Source organism: Cherax quadricarinatus, chromosome 1 (assembly GCF_038502225.1).
Source record: "Cherax quadricarinatus isolate ZL_2023a chromosome 1, ASM3850222v1, whole genome shotgun sequence".
NCBI lineage: Eukaryota > Metazoa > Arthropoda > Malacostraca > Decapoda > Parastacidae > Cherax > Cherax quadricarinatus.
In genome coordinates this window covers 88,621,265-88,638,809 of record NC_091292.1, presented here as the reverse complement: position 1 = coordinate 88,638,809, position 17,545 = coordinate 88,621,265, and the positions used below count along the sequence as shown (strand labels likewise).

The 17,545-nt window shown below is 40.3% G+C and overlaps 1 protein-coding gene across 1 annotated transcript in view; it reads left to right on the top strand.

The window, feature by feature from the left end:
* Nucleotides 1-323: 323 nt before the first annotated feature.
* The window catches only part of SNRPG (small nuclear ribonucleoprotein G), a 35,097-nt gene continuing 17,875 nt past the window's right edge, over nt 324-17,545 (top strand). The window contains exons 1-2 of the mRNA XM_070083478.1: nt 324-484; nt 12,236-12,383. Coding sequence (XP_069939579.1) covers nt 453-484; nt 12,236-12,383 — 180 coding nt within the window. The 5' untranslated portion in view covers nt 324-452. The remainder of the gene's footprint in view (nt 485-12,235; nt 12,384-17,545) is intronic.

The following is a 17,545-nucleotide window of genomic DNA, read 5'->3' as shown; positions in this document are numbered from 1 at the left end:
GACATGTACACCCAGTCACTATATTTCTTTGTACAACTATGTATTATGCCCAAATAAAAAATAAATAAATAAATAAATAAATAAAATAAATAAAAATGGCGAATTATCAAACTCTTAAAATTAAAGCACTAATGGCGGTAGATGGCTATGTACAGCTCACGTACGGAATAATTTTTCTTTCTATATAATGTTAGTAATGCTTTAAATAAGAAAATTTGCAAGTAACATTTAATAATTGCCAAGCACGTTTCTAAGCCTTTATCTCAAAATAAATTCAGTGCTCTATTATAAATATATGGGTTAATTGTATCGAGTACTGGAGGGAGAGATAGTGAAGGCTGTAACGTCCGAGGCGCCGCCGCCATTATCGTGGTCCAGCGTCTTGTTGCAGTGACGCAGCTCCTTGACGCATTCTTCCTCATACTTAGTTTATCTCCCAATACCTTGTCAAAATGAGCAAGGCACATCCTCCGGAGTTGAAGAAGTAAGGGCTCCTTTAATTAAATCTGTGATTTAGACAATAGGGGGGAATGTAGTTTATTATTTTGATAACATGTTTGCCGGGCCGACCATGTGCAATTGTTTGGCAGTTTTAAGATTTCGGTACTTGGTATTGTGAAAGTTAGTGGTTACTTGAGGTCTAGTATGTAGTTTCAAACGAGCTTATATATAAGTAATGTTAATACAAAATTAGTCATCGAAGTTAATTGGAAACCAAAATGAGTCAAAGGTGGTTCTTATAGTGTCTAGCTCTTGTTTCATTTCGTGTGATTATTCTTGTTCTTCATAGTATTCTGCTAAAAAAAAAAAAAAAAAAAAAAAAAAAAAAAATGAGAAACTGCAAATCACCCAGAACAAAATGATGAGATTCATCCTGGACCTGGGACCAAGAGCATGCAAGCCAGGATGAATTAAAACGACTGGATATGCTGAATGTTGAAGGGAAGAGTAAAGCAACTGAAATTAAATTATGTTTATGCGGTTGTTTATAAGCAGTGTCCAGAATATTTCTGCAAAGTGTGTGAAGGTTGTGATCCAGAACCAGTGTGGTACTAGGGAAAGGACAGTTTTGTACTTACACTAGGTAGTCAGGTTGGATAACATGGATACTTTGATGTAGTCAAAAAGTGGCAGTTGTTGTTTAACGTGGACAAATGTAAGGTTCTTATCCTGGAGAAAGACAATAATTAGGGCACTTATAAAAGTGGTATACCTTTAGAGGGTTTCACGGGTCAGTGCCCTTGCAGCCCAGTCTGTGACCAGCCCTAATAGAAATCTGAAGATAAGGTAACAGCGTACAAGTGTTTGCAATAAAGCTAATGAAATTCTTGCCTTCATATCAAGAAGCATGAATGACATGCCGTTGGGTTATACTTCAACTTCATAGCTGATGTATATATATCTTTGGTAAGGCCTCATTTCGATTATGATGATCACTTCTGGTCTCCCAATTACTGAATAGAGGAATACACAGTAAAAGATAGAGAAGAGTGATGGAGTTGATCCTGCATGGTTATCTTGTGGAGAGGATGGACTGACAGTTACCCCTTTTGGTAGATCATCTGATTCATTAAACATATTTCCTTCATTATTGACACACAATGTTGCCCTGATATGCTTAATTTGCCCTCCCTTGAATGTTCCACATTTAGTACAGATTTGCTATGACCTTGACTGAAATTGGTTTGCTACAACTGAGACACTGCTTTCAATCTTGTCTTCACCCTTCTTGCTTCCTCTCCTCTGTGGCACCACCATTTGCCACACTATGCTGAATGGCTCGTGTGGATTTAGAGATTTCGACGTCTAATTATTTTTACGAACCTTGGCAAGTTTCTGGAATATGTAGATAAAACATGTTTTCCGAAGGAAAAACTATTTGTATAGCAGCAGATACTATCAAGTAATTCTTTCCACAAGTTTATTTGGTAAAAGGAAATGTTACATGCTGAATCTCTTATTTTGGTAGGTGAATAAGGCATTCCTGCCATAAGTATAGTTTTTAATTGTCTCATTGTAACTTGGATAGTGTATATGTTGGTAAAATTACCGACATGTAAAGTAAAAGGACACAAGTGCAATAAATGTGACATTTTATTGTGGCAACATTTCGCTCTCCAGGAGCTTTGTCAAGCCAGTACAAATGATACAAGGACACAGAGGGTATATATAGGCTTAGTGAGGTGTAATACTAGTGGTGGTGGTAGTACTGATATAAGTTGTAGTAGTAGTAATACAATATGGTGGAACAATTAACTTGCACATTAGTAAAAGGATATAAAAGCTATTACTTGGGTTGCATAAAAATAGGTTAGACAAATATTTCTATTGTAGGTTTGATTAGAGAAGGCCTGTTTCAATGTTCATCCTTGGTAATGTGCTTGTGTAGTGTTAGCAGGAGAGACTGTGATGGCAGGGTTTATTGTTTTCAGGATTCTTGCTAAGACTTCAGAGATGAAGCTGCCTTTGCTTTGTCTAATTGTATTAGAAACGGCGATTAGTACCGATTCAAGGCACTTGTGTCTGCGGAAATTAGTTTTTTTGATCACTAATCGGGCATCCCAGTCAATGCAGGGGTTTACGCTATACACTGTGGAGGCTGCAACAGGATTTATGTAGGTGAAACAGCAAGAAACCTTGAAACCCGCCTCTGAACACTTACGCATGTAGGAACGATAACTTGAACGAGTGCGTACAACACTGAAATTCCACCAGTCATCTCGTGAAATTTAGGGACACCCCATTAGTGATCAAAGAAACTAATTTCCGCAGACGCAAGTGCCTCAAATCTGCACTAATCTGTTTCTAATATTAAACAACAAAAAGGCAGCTTCACCATATCGGAAGTTTTAGCAAGAATCCTCCTGAAAACAGAAAACCCTGCCATCACAGTCTCTCCTGCTAATACAACACGAGCACATTACCAAGGATGAATACTGAAACAGGCCGTCTCTAATTGAACCTCCAATAGAAATATTTGTCTAACCTATTTTTATGCTACCCAAGTAATAGCTTTTATATCCTTTTACTAATGTGCAAGTTAATTGTTCCACCATATTGTATTACTACTACTACTACAACAACTTAATCACTACTACCACCACCACTAGTATTACACCTCATTCTAAGCCTATATATACCCTCTGTCCTTGTATTGTTTGTAATGGCTTGACAAAGCTCCTGGAAAGCAAAATGTTGCCACAATAAAATGTCACATTAGTTGCACTTGTCTTTTTACTTTACACAACTTGGACAATAGTGATTCTCACTTCTACAGTGGTGCCACTAAGTACAGTACAGCCTCTCCTCACTTAGCGACATACTCATTTACCGACGACTCAGACTTATGACAGGCTCTGACCAGTATGCATACCTAAATAATGTATAATAGAGCTGATTACCTCTATTCTGTTTATAATATACAGTACACTACTGTATAAACATTTTAATATATACTAAAAATTTTATAAATTGTGCAAAGGTGATATAAAACATCAAAGATGGTTGACACAAACCTGCTACCATTATAGTGTGTTCCTAGCTTAGCGATGAATTAATTTACCGACATGGTCTTAGGAACGGAACTCCATCGTTAAGGGAAGAGGCTGTAGTACAGTAATTTTCATTTTTAGAATTATTTCATTTCTACAAGTACATGTACAAGATATACAGGCATAGCTGGCATCAGTGACATACTACTACAGTGGCACCTCGGTTTTCGTATGCCCTAGTTGGAGAAAATTCTCTAAATTAATTTTTTTTATATATATCTCTTTTTGGGTGTCTGGAATGGGACCAATTAATCCATTCCAGACACCCAAAAATATTAGCAAAAAATACATTTTATAGAGAAATTTCTCCAACTAGGGCATACGAAAACTGAGGTTCCACTGTACGTATATAGAAAGTCCCTTGTTATGCAGAGCATTTCAGGCAAATTTGGTCAGTTTTGTCCCAGGATGTGACCCACACCAGTTGACTAACACCCAGGCACCCATTATTACCGATGGGTGTAAGGAAACACGCCCAGTGCAGGGGCCACCGTGGCTAATTTAGCGTGTATTGTATTAAAAATGCTGACAGTTGACCTAACTATTGGAGAACTTGTGGATGCAGAAATTGACATTACTGTATAATGTTATGCTGCAAAATAGGTTCTGTTTTTCTGTTGGTGCTAGGGAAGATAGGAATAAGACAGGTAAACATGCACCAACAGGGAATACAGTCACAGAAACCCAAGGCAAACGGAAACCAAGCCTATGCACATACTATGCACTTGGTATCTGCAGACAAGGGAAATCTGGAAAAACAGATGGGACGTGCAACTATGACCACCCTAGAAAATGCCGTGCCCATATGACAACAGGAAAATGCAAACTCCCTTCCTGTAAGCTTTTTCACCCTGAAATGTGTACCTCTTCAGTACAGGAAAGACTGTGCTATAACTTAAATTGCCAGGCACACCATCTAAAGGGGACAAAAAGATACAAAACATCCAGGCCATGGGAAAACCTGGGTAGCCACAGCCACTCAAGAGGGAGAGGTTTTTTAGTGCCAGGAAGGAAAAAAAACTGGCAGGAAATGGCAGAAATTGTACACCAAATCCAGTCATTCCTGGAGTGGAACCACAGCAGTCGATGGCCTCCACTCCAAACCAACAGATACAGATACTAATGCCGGAAAAAAAATCCCCCCCCCCCAGTACCAACAATACCACCAGTCCGATGACATTCTTCTTTGCAAATATACAGGGTCTAAAGCCAGCAACAAACAAAATACCTTTCATCTGTGGACTGCTTGCAGAGGCAAAGGCAATGTTCGCGGCTTTCACTGAGACCCACATAAAGGATCACTTAGACAACGAAATATGGATCCCAGGTTACAACCTATACAGATGTGACAGTGAACAGGCAAAGGGGGGGGGGTTGGCCTGTACATTGCAGTCACTTGTTTGCACAGAACTGCTTAACCCCTTCAGGGTCCAAGGCCAAAATCTGAAGTGGTGCTCCAGTGTCCAAGAAATTTTGAAAAAAAAAAAAAAAAAAATTTTTTCTTACAGAATTAGAGCATATTTTTGTGAAGGTAATAAGACAAAAAAAAAAAATTCTGATCAGTACTTACCGAGATACAGTGCCAAGAAGTTTGTCGAAAATGATGTGGTGGCGGCAACATCGACGAATTCCACATACGCGCATTACATTATTTTGCGGTTTTTGTTTTTTCTTTTCCAATTTTTTTCTATTCCTACTAACATTTGGGGCCTGAGAGACCAATACTGTACTGTATATAATGTATATATATAAACTCACTGTATTGAACACAATAACCGCACTAAAGTTATTATCATATTGTTTACAACTGTTTATTACAATAAACATGCACAAATCTTGTATAATACTAATGTTCTATCGTATATTTACATATTTACAATCACTGGACATGGTTTTAGAACTGGTGGAGCTTGTGGAACTCCTTGAAACAAGGCACCATGCACAGAGGCACCTTACATTCCTCACACATAAACCGAGTGTCTTTGCGTCTTTGTTGCAGTCTTCTTGTTTGTGCACAGACGATGCATCTCTTCTGAGCAAATTTCTTCTGAGTTGAAGGAAGTTGTATTATGAAATGATCACCTTCCCTCCTCAAACGCTTGGGTATATCCTGAGGAATTCGAGGACCGTGTTGTATAGCAGGTGTTGTTACCTGGTACTTCATTATGAGTTGTCTAACAACAGACAAACAAAATTCACCATACAGTGGTCTGTTGCCAGTCTTTATTTGGTACATATATGCATTGAGCATTGAAATGTCCATGAGATGGAAGAAAAGTTTCATGTACCACTTGTAACTCTTACGAACACAGTCAACAAAACCAATCTGCATGTCACATTTGTCAACCAAGCGCATGTTTTGTGTATAATCAATCACTGTCACTGGTTTTCGAATACGTTCATTAGTCACTCGATCAACTTTGCCACTGTCTTGCATTTCATTACGGTGAATGGTTGTCAACAATGTGACATCTTGTTTGTCATGCCACCGTAATGCCATGATGTCATTGGCAGTAAACACCTGCACATCATCACCACGAGCACCTGCGTTGAGCCTGGGCATATGTTTACGATTAGAACGCACTGTGCCACACACATCTGTCTTGTTCACTCGCATGAAATCACTGAGTAATGGGCTTGTGTACCAGTTATCGGTATATAATGTATGCCCCTTACTAAGATAAGGTGCCATAATGTTTCTCACTACGTCACCTGAGATACCCAATAACATCTTGGTATCTTTCAATGTTTTACTACCCGTGTATACAACAATATCCAACACCAGGCCACTGTCACAATCACAGAGTACAAACAGTTTTATACCAAAGCGTTTCCTCTTGCTCGGTATATACTGCTTGAATGACAGTCTACCTTTGAACAAAATCAAAGACTCGTCAATTACAAGATTCTTGAATGGATAAAAGTATATCCTGAACTTTTGTTTGAGATACATGAAAACATTTCTAATCTTGTATAACCTGTCACTTCTGTCAGGCCTGGTTTTATCAGAGAAGTGCAACATACGTAAGAGTAAAATAAACCTGTTCACTGGTATGATTTCACTGAAGACCGGGGTAGAAATTAGCCGATCTGTGGACCAGTATGCTTTTATATTATGCTTATAGACGTGAGGCATAAGCATTATTGTTGCAAAAAGCAAATACATTTCTGCAACAGTCGTCTCTTTCCACCTGTGTAGTCTTGACTGTGGTGATAAGATCGTATTTGCCATGGTGTACTCAAAATACTTATTACTTTCCCTGACAATAATTTCCATCAATGGCTGGTCAAAGAATAATTCAAAGAATTCCAGTTCATTGGCCGTGGTTCCAAGGGGACAAGTAGGTAGAATTCCACTTTGAGAATCATCAAAGTGGTGAGGCTTGGGAACAAAATTGGGATTTTGCTGCCAATCCCACATACAGTTTGCTGGTGGATACTGGACATCATAGGCTGGTTGTGCGGGTGGTTGTGGTTGTGGTGGGCTGGTGGCTGGCGCTCCACTTTGTCCTTGAACTGACGAGTCAGCAGTGTGGGTCCCAGCGTGGCCTGGTGAGTCACGCATGGCGGTGCCACTACCATCACCACTAACACCATCCACTGATGCCTGTGGTCTATCCATGCCAAGTGTAGCCACATCATCCTCATTATCACTACCTAAAACTGGTGTTGGGCCACGGGATGTACTCCGGGATGTACTCCGTCCCCTGGGCACAGCATAGGGTACACTACCCGAGCGCATGCTGCGGCGAACATACCGACGCTTCACTGGTGAATATGATTCCTCACTATCACTACTCGATTGATCGTTGAGCGCAATAAAATCACAGTCCACGTCACTATCATCATTACTGAAGTCAGAGGCCTGGCCACGCGAAAATATTAGTTTTCTCTTGCGATGAGGAACAACCGACCGTGAGTCACGAGTGCCCACACCAGAGGTAGAAGGTTGAGGATCGTCAGGGTTTTCTGCACTATTATCGATATCCTGGTCATTCTTTTCGGTCACTAACTGATCAAAGCCGTAGAATTCGTCTTCATTTCCACTTCCATCAGTGTCAGAACTATCAGATAGGAAGAGGAGAGTCCCAATTTTCCGGGGAGTGAGAGCTGACTTGTGACGAGGCATGGTGAACAAGGGTAACTGAGCCGGCGTTCCCACAATGCTATGCGGGCGCCTAGATTTTTTGTTTATGGCGCAGACCCGTTCTCTCACATGTAGGCCTATGAGCGTTTTCGCGCTAAATTTGACGGTGCTAGAATTTTGGCGTAGATCTACGATTTGGACACTCAACATAAAGCCGTTGATCTACGGGACGGACCCTGAAAGGGTTAATGCCTCAAATGATGTAGTGGAAGTTTTAGCAGTAAAGGTCGAGAACCAAAACCTAGTCATTGTGGTAGTCTACAAGCCTCCGGATGCAACATCCCAGCAATTCCAGGAACAGCTGTTAAAAATTGACCACTGTCTGGAAAATTTTCCAGCTCCTGCACCCAACATCTTGCTCCTGGGGGATTTCAACTTAAGGCACCTAAAATGGAGGAATATAGCAAATAATATTGTTGCAGTAATAACACCAGGAGGCAGCTCTGATGAAAACTCACACTCACACGAGCTTTTAAATCTCTGCACAAAATTCAATTTAACCCTTTGACTGTCGAAGTGCCCAATCCTGAAGTTGCTCCTGGTGTCGCAAAATATTCGAAAAAAAAAAAAATTTTTTCTTATGAAATGATAGAGAATCTTTTCCCGATTGTAAAGACACCAAAAAAACGAAATTTGATGGAAAACTGACGGAATTACGCTCTCGCGAAGTTAGCGACTTCGGCGATATTTAAAAATCGGCAATTTCGCCCACTTTGAGCCCTATTTTCGGCTAATTCCGTTATTCCAGTCAACCAAACTCATAACTATTTCTTCAGAACTCTATTTTTTCTATCGATTGAGCACAAGAAACTGCCCATTTACCGATTTCAACTACCCAATAACATGGTCAGAAATTTGCAATTTGGCCAATTTCACGAAAATTAAAAAATACGACAATTTCAAAATAAGGTCCAGAATGAACAATGCAGACATTCCTGGCTCTAAAATAAGATTTTCTTTGTTCATCAGTCATATCTCCAGGTCCCTGTGATATTACTCTTGCTTTTTGTTTTGAAATTTTATTCAAACAAAAAATAGAAGATTTACTGTTATGCAGACTACTGCAATACTGTAATAATTGTAAAAATTACATCAACCCATTCATGACTGCGTATTAGAATGGCTATTTGGACATTTATTGGACAATGACATCATTTGTTTACTTTTGAACATCGGCAAAAATCAAACATTTCCTGTACTTTGTGCTCCATTTCCAGGTTCTTTTTATAGTAAAATTAATCAAAATCACCTCCATTTCTATAATATAGTTTCCATTCTATCAAATGAGACCATGAAAACGAGAATACAACCACAAATACTATACGAAAATAGACCACAAATTCGGCATTTTAATTAAAAAAAAAACGGTCAGAGTTTTTTTTTTCTCATTATGCACTGCGTGCTCCAGGATTTTTTTTATGTGGTGCACACTGACCACACAGACCCATTCTCTAACATGTGGGCCTACTAGCTTTCTCCTGCCTGATTTGAAGCCGCTAGAATTTATGAGTATATATACGTCAAACACGGTACCTCACAAACGTATATATACGGCCGCGACAGTCAAAGGGTTAAACCAGCAAATAATAGAGCCTACTAGAATGGAGAATACACTAGACCTCATCTTCACTAACAATGATGATCTGATAAGAAATGTCACCATATCAAAAAAATATACTCAGATCACAACATAATTGAGGTTCAGACATGTATGCGCAGAGCCCCAGACCGACAAAATGAGATTAGTCACGAGGGAGCATTCACCAAATTCAACTTCAATAACAAAAACATAAAGTGGGACCAAGTAAACCAAGTCCTAACCGATATAAGCTGGGAAGATATACTAAGCAACACAGACCCCAACTTATGCCTAGAACAGATTAACTTGGTGGCACTCGATGTATGCACAAGACTTATTCCTCTAAGAAAAAGGAGGAGTAGATGTAAAATAGAAAGACAGGCGCTCTTTACAGGCGATGGAAAAGAATAACAGAGCGGCTAAAAGAGGTCAATCTATCTGAAATGCGTAGGGAGACACTGGTCAGAGAAATAGCAAACATCGAACTTAAGCTAAAGGAATCTTATAGGAGTCAGGAATCGCGGGGAGAACTAAAAGCCATAAATGAAATCGAAAGAAACCCAAAGTATTTCTTCTCCTATGCCAAATCAAAGTCGAGAACAACGTCCAGTATTGGGCCCTTACTTAAACAAGATGGGTCCTACACAGATGACAGCAAGGAAATGAGTGAGCTACTCAAGTCCCAATATGACTCAGTTTTTAGCAAGCCACTAACCAGACTGAGAGTCGAAGATCAAAATGAATTTTTTATGAGAGAGCCACAGAATTTGGTTAACACAAGCCTATCTGATGTTATCCTGACACCAAATGACTTCGAACAGGCGATAAATGACATGCCCATGCACTCTGCCCCAGGGCCAGACTCGTGGAACTCCGTGTTCATCAAGAACTGCAAAAAGCCACTATCACGAGCCTTTACCATCCTATGGAGAGGGAGCATGGACACGGGGGTCGTCCCACAGTTACTAAAAACAACAGACATAGCCCCACTCCACAGAGGTGGCAGTAAAGCAACAGCAAAGAACTACAGACCGATAGCACTAACATCCCATATCGTAAAAATCTTTAAAAGAGTCCTAAGAAGTACCACCCATCTAGAAACCCATCAGTTACACAACCCAGGGCAACATGGGTTTAGAACAGGTCGCTCCTGTCTGTCTCAACTATTGGATCACTACGACAAGGTCCTAGATGCACTAGAAGACAAAAAGAATGCAGATGTAATATATACAGACTTTGCAAAAGCCTTCGACAAGTGTGACCATGGCGTAATAGCGCACAAAATGCGTGCTAAAGGAATAACAGGAAAAGTCGGTCGATGGATCTATAATTTCCTCGCTAACAGAACACAGAGAGTAGTAGTCAACAGAGTAAAGTCTGAGGCAGGCACGGTGAAAAGCTCTGTTCCACAAGGCACAGTACTCGCTCCCATCTTGTTCCTCATCCTTATATCTCACATAGACAAGGATGTCAGCCACAGCACCGTGTCTTCCTTTGCAGATGACACCCGAATCTGCATGACAGTGTCTTCCATTGCAGACACTGCAAGGCTCCAGGCGGACATCAACCAAATCTTTCAGTGGGCTGCAGAAAACAATATGAAGTTCAACGATGAGAAATTTCAATTACTCAGATATGGTAAACACGAGGAAATTAAATCTTCATCAGAGTACAAAACAAATTCTGGCCACAAAATAGAGCGAAACACCAACGTCAAAGACCTGGGAGTGATCATGTCGGAGGATCTCACCTTCAAGGACCATAACATTGTATCGATCGCATCTGCTAGAAAAATGACAGGATGGATAATGAGAACCTTCAAAACGAGGGATGCCAAGCCCATGACACTCTTCAGGTCACTTGTTCTATCTAGGCTGGAATATTGCTGCACACTAACAGCCCCTTTCAAGGCAGGTGAAATTGCTGACCTAGAAAATGTACAGAGAACCTTCACAGCGCATAACGGAGATAAAACACCTCAATTACTGGGAGCGCTTGAGGTTCCTGAACCTGTATTCCCTGGAATGCAGGCTGGAGAGATACATGATTATATACACCTGGAAAATCCTAGAGGGACTAGTACCGAACTTGCACACGAAAATCACTCACTTCGAAAGCAAAAGACTTGGCAGACGATGCAACATCCCCCCAATGAAAAGCAGGGGTGTCACTAGCACGTTAAGAGACCATACAATAAGTGTCAGGGGCCTGAGACTGTTCAACTGCCTCCCAGCATACATAAGGGGGATTACCAACAGACCCCTGGCAGTCTTCAAGCTAGCACTGGACAAGCACCTAAAGTCGGTTCCTGATCAGCCGGGCTGTGGCTCGTATGTTGGATTGCGTGCAGCCAGCAGTAACAGCCTGGTTGATCAGGCTCTGATCCACCAGGAGGCCTGGTCACAGACCGGGCCGTGGGGGCGTTGACCCCCGGAACACTCTCCAGGTAAACTCCAGGTAAATGAAATCTATAGTCCCTTGCATTCTGTCACTACGGGGGAAAAAATTATGCAGAATTCCTGTTTGTATTCCTTATGTTGTACATGTAACCATTAACTTTTGATAACAATGGAGGATGAAGATAAAACCTAAAATTATGGTTGTGCATATTGCAGTCCTGTTTTTAGACTATTTATCGTGTATGTCATCCATCTATATCTTTGTACAGTCTCTCATAGCCTTGAGTTTATCCCAGGACAAGGTCACTTGATGGTGCTTTATTTGTATCCTGCATTATTTTGTATTTGACTATTATTTCTGATTGAATGATTTATTCAGCTGAATATAGTATACAATGATAATTTGAATGTCCAATCAGTGAGGGGGGGGGGGTCCATAGCAATTTAAAATGTGTTAATCTGTTTTCAAATTTATAATGGCTTGTACATACATTAAAATATATAGATCTTTGTTGCATACTGTATTTTGTTGAACATTAATATTGTTAAATTTTAACAGATATATGGACAAGCGTGTGATGACGAAACTCAATGGTGGACGAGTAGTTGAAGGCACATTACGAGGCTTTGATCCATTTATGAATCTTGTAGTTGATGATGGTGTGGAGGTTCGCAAGACTGGGGATAGGGTCAGGATTGGTGTTGTTGTAAGTATTTATATGTTTATATTTTAATCATTGTATTTCCTTCATTAAGACTGTGAGTTACAACAAATAAATCAAACATTCTGGTACTGATGTAAACTATTTTATCTTTAAAAGCAAAATAGTGTTTCTATCTGTAGTTACTTCCCCCATCCCTCCTTCCCCTTGTAAAACAAATTTTTTTTTGAACTTGATCATGCATCATTTAGCCCCCATGTAGGGAAAATTAAAAAAAAAAAAAAATTCTAAATAGAACATGAAAAGAAAATGCAATAGAAAATGGATAGTTTTTGTGGGTTGTTGTAAGTTATAAAGAAAAGACTACCATTTGATGGCAATAGTAGTGTGCAAAGCAGTAAAAATTTATTGATAGATTTATTTCTTTGTAAAGGTTACAGTGTGTAATTACAATTTTGGTTTGCTAAGCACAAAGAGAGCCACTATCGTGCCGGGGCATGTCAGGCAAACTGATCCTAGTACACTAAAAATTAGACAAGATAATAGTAGTTAACTTTATTAAAATCTTATTTGATCTTAATACTACTGTGAGGTAGTCAAGGTGGAGTTTATAAGAATAATCATCTTGAGGGTGCACAAAATAAAAACAATACAGTGGAACCTTGGATATCGGCCAAATTGGATTTCGGCCGATATGCACAGCCAGACTGACTCGCGCTGCATGCGTGAGTCAGTCTGGCTGTGTCTCTCGGTGAGTGAGCAACACTCCGTGTATTCATTCAAACATTTCGTTATAATCCATTGTTTTTTGTGGTTGTTTATTGAGTGCGACTGTGAAATAAGCCACCATGGGCCCAAGAGCTAATCACTGAAGAGCTGCAAGACCTTCATCTGCAACAGCAATAGGTCACAGCTGAGGAAATTGGTTCAGAGGAGGAAGAGAGGGGGATGAAGGTGCCTTTTTCAGCAATTAAGGACATTTGTGCAAAGTGAAAGGTGCAAAGTTTTGTGGAGAAATATCACCCTGACCAAGCTGAAACTAGGCATATCTGCAACATGTCGAGTGACAAAACCTTGTCCCACTTCAGGCAAATCTTAGAGATACCAGGAACAGACCTCTCTGGACTTTTTTTTGTGCGCGCGCACAGCGGGTGCAGTGACTCAAGCTGGTTCTAGTGCCAGTACAAGACAAAGAAGGGAAGTAATCCCAGATAGGGACTTGATACCTGAAATCCTTATGGAGGGGGATTCCCCTTCCAAACAACCAGTCCTCCCTTTCTCTTCCTCCCTGTCTTTCATATGCCAACAAGAATCTTCAATAAAGGTATATGTGATGTTAAATGTTCATTTATCCATTTCATTAGTCATTTTATTTAGTTCTCATTGTTTTGCGTATGTAAAATTATAGTTTATCTTTAAAAATTTTTTTTTTTTTTATCACACTGGCCGATTTCACCAAGGCAGGGTGGCCCGAAAAAGAAAAACTTTCACCATCATTCACTCCATCACTGTCTTGCCAGAAGGGTGCTTTACACTACAGTTTTTAAACTGCAACATTAACACCCCTCCTTCAGAGTGCAGGCACTGTACTTCCCATCTCCAGGACTCGAGTCCAGCCTGCCGGTTTCCCTGAACCCCTTCATAAATGTTACTTTGCTCACACTCTAACAGCATGTAAAGTATTAAAAACCATTTGTCTCCATTCATTCCTATCAAACATGCTCACGCATGCCTGCTGGAAGTCCAAGCCCCTCGCACACAAAACCTCCTTTACCTCCTCCCTCCAGCCTTTCCTAGGCCGACCCCTACCCCGCCTTCCTTCCACTACAGACTGATACACTTTTGAAGTCACTGTTTCGCTCCATTCTCTCTACATGTCCGAACCACCTCAACAACCCTTCCTCAACCCTCTGGACAACAGTTTTGGTAATCCCGCACCTCCTCCTAACTTCCAAACTACGAATTCTCTGCATTGTATTCACACCACACATTACCCTCAGACATGACATCTCCACAGCCTCCAGCCTTCTCCTCGCTGCAACATTCATCACCCATGCTTCACACCCATATAAGAGCGTTGGTAAAACTATACTCTCATACATTCCCCACTTTGCCTCAAAGGACAAAGTTCTTTGTCTCCACAGACTCCTAAGTGCACCACTCACCCTTTTCCCCTCATAAATTCTATGATTCACCTCATCTTTCATAGACCCATCCGCTGACACGTCAACTCCCAAATATCTGACTACATTCACCTCCTCCATACTCTCTCCCTCTAATCTGATGTCCAATCTTTCATCACCTAATCTTTTTGTTATCCTCATAACCTTACTCTTTCCTGTATTCACTTTTAATTTTCTTTTGCACACCCTACCAAATTCATCCACCAATCTCTGCAACTTCTCTTCAGAATCTCCCAAGAGCAGTGTCATCAGCAAAGAGCAACTGTGGCAACTCACACTTTGTTTGATTCTTTATATTTTAACTCCACGCCTCTTGCCAAGAACCTCGCATTTACTTCTCTTACAACCCCATCTATAAATATATTAAACAACCACGGTGACATCACACATCCTTGTCTAAGGCCTACGTTTACTGGGAAATAATTTCCCTCTTTCCTACACACACTAACTTGAGCCTCATTATCCTCATAAAAACTCTTCACTGCTTTCAGTAACCTACCTCCTACACCATACACCTGCAACATCTGCCACATTGCCCCCCTATCCACCCTGTCATATGCCTTTTCCAAATCCATAAATGCCACAAAGACCTCTTTAGCCTTATCTAAATGTATTTTTTGTTAATATTTTTCGGTGTCTGGAACGAATTAATTGTATTAACATATGAAAAATATTACTTAGGTTTTCAGATTTAGGCTGACCTTCTGGAACGGATTAAGGCCGAAATCCGGGGTTCCATTGTATTACAATTAATGGTTAAAGCAGTAATATTTCATGGATTGGCAAATGTTTAAAAGACTTTGAGGTCACATTATATAATAAGTGATTAGAAATTGTTTTGGTTGATTTGGTTAGTATTGAGAGATGATTTTTAAGCAAAGTCCTAAATCTAAGTAGTCAGGGGATCCTTTACCGGTTCAGGTAGGGAGTTCCAGATCTTCGGGCCCTTTATGTGCATTGTGTTTTTGCATGGTGAGAGACTGACACGAGGGATGTCAAAGAGTGCCTTGTGTTGTATTTTGACTGTGAGTTCTGTTGTAACTAGAGAAGTTTAAGTGGAGGGTTTATAATGAATTAATGTTCGGTATATGTAGTAGGCACAATAGTATGAGTGTATGTATGTCTCGTATATTTAGCAAGTTCAGGCTTTTGAAGTGGTGGGGTGTGCTGTCTAGCACAGGAGCTGGTAATCATCTGCACAGCAGCTTTTTGTTGGGTTATTAAAGGTTTAAGGGGGTTTGTCAGCATAGTTGCTGATCCCCTGTATGTTTGTGTAGCATATGAGTATCGTAGTTAGTACCATCTATATATTTCATATAGACGATCCCTTGCTAGGTCTAGGTGCTAGTATGTGACGTCACGTGATGCCACACGTGGGCATCAATCGCCCTGCCCCTCTCTGCCCTGGATAGACCCACAGGCAAGAACAAGGCTAGGCTGGGCTTCCCCTCATGACTGCAAATATAAGTGTTACCAGTCATACCCAAGTGTATTACTACACCACCTTAATCTCCTAGAACCTTCCCTGTCACAGGTTGGCTGTAGCTGATCCCCAGGCACAGATACCATAGGTGAGGTAGGGCTATAATAAAGAGTGGTATATGATACTATGTGGTACATAGTATCATATCTCGGAAAGGATTCCTACTGGTTTGGAAATTTTCTTGTATTTATGTTGGATGTGGGAATGAAATTTAAGATTACAGTCAAGAAGACCTAGAAATTTCCCCTCAGTGTTTCTTCAAATAAGGGAACCATTTATTGATATATTAAGGTGGATATTTAAGGCTCTGTTTCTAAACAGCATAAAGTATGTTTTGTCTATGTTGAGAGTAAGTTTGTTGGTTATCATCCAAGTACATGTATATATTTTTAGCAGCTCGTTGTTTACAGTATTTCTAAGTATAGCTGGGTTTGAGTGGGAGTAGACATAAGTAGTCATCTGTGAATAGAACTGGTTTAAGGAGTTGGGATGCATTGGGGAGATCATTGATGTAGATGATGCAAAATCATGATTTTAATTTTTCATTTATTTTCGGTATAAAATATTGGTTTATTAGAAGTTTTAGTACTTGAATTAGGGGAGGATATTTTTTTATGGACATGTGGCATTAGTATTACAAAGAAAATATAGATCTGGAATAGTGGTGTCTTTTCCACTGTCAGTTATGATTTTCCTGCAGTGGCATTAGCTAATATGTACTGGCAATAATTTTGTCTGTCAGTGTCTCATCAAACAGTAATTGGAAATGTTAATTAGAATTGTAAGCACACGTATATTTTATTTAGGTTTTTGTGTACATAGAATACAATTTTTGGCGGCTAAAATTTTCACTCGGTACTCAAATCTGATCGGTTTTTCAACCATGAACTTTATAAAGAGATTGATATCTGTAGTGTACCTGGAGAGTGTTTCGGGGGTTAGGGACCCCGCAGCCCGGTCTGAGACCAGGCCTCGTGGTGGATCAGGGCCTGATGAATCAGGCTGTTACTGCTGGCCACATGCAAATTGACGTACGAACCACTGTCCACTGCCTTCTTGAAAACAGCCAGGGGTCTATTGGTAATCCCCCTTATGTATGCTGGGAGACATTTTAACAGTCTTGGGCCCCTGACACTTGTCTCTTAGTGTACTTAAGGTGCCCCTGCTTTTCATTGGGAGAAGGTTGCATCTCCTGAGTCTTGCTTTCATAGGGAGTGATTTTCGTGTGCAAGTTTGGTACTAATCCCTCTAGGATTTTCCAAGTGTGTATTATCATGTATATCTCTCGCCTGTATTCCAGGGAATGCATATCGTACTTGTGTGTGCTGTGAAAGTTCTTTGTACACTCCAGGTCGGCAATTTCGTCCGCCTTGACTGGGGCAGTTAGTGTATGGCAGTATTCCAGCCTAGAGAGAACAAGTGATTTGAAAAGAATCATGGGCTTGGCATCCCTCATTTTGGAGGCTCTCATTATCCATCCCATCATATTTCTAGCAGATGCGGTAGAGACATTGTTGTGGTCTTTGAAGGCGAAATCCCCT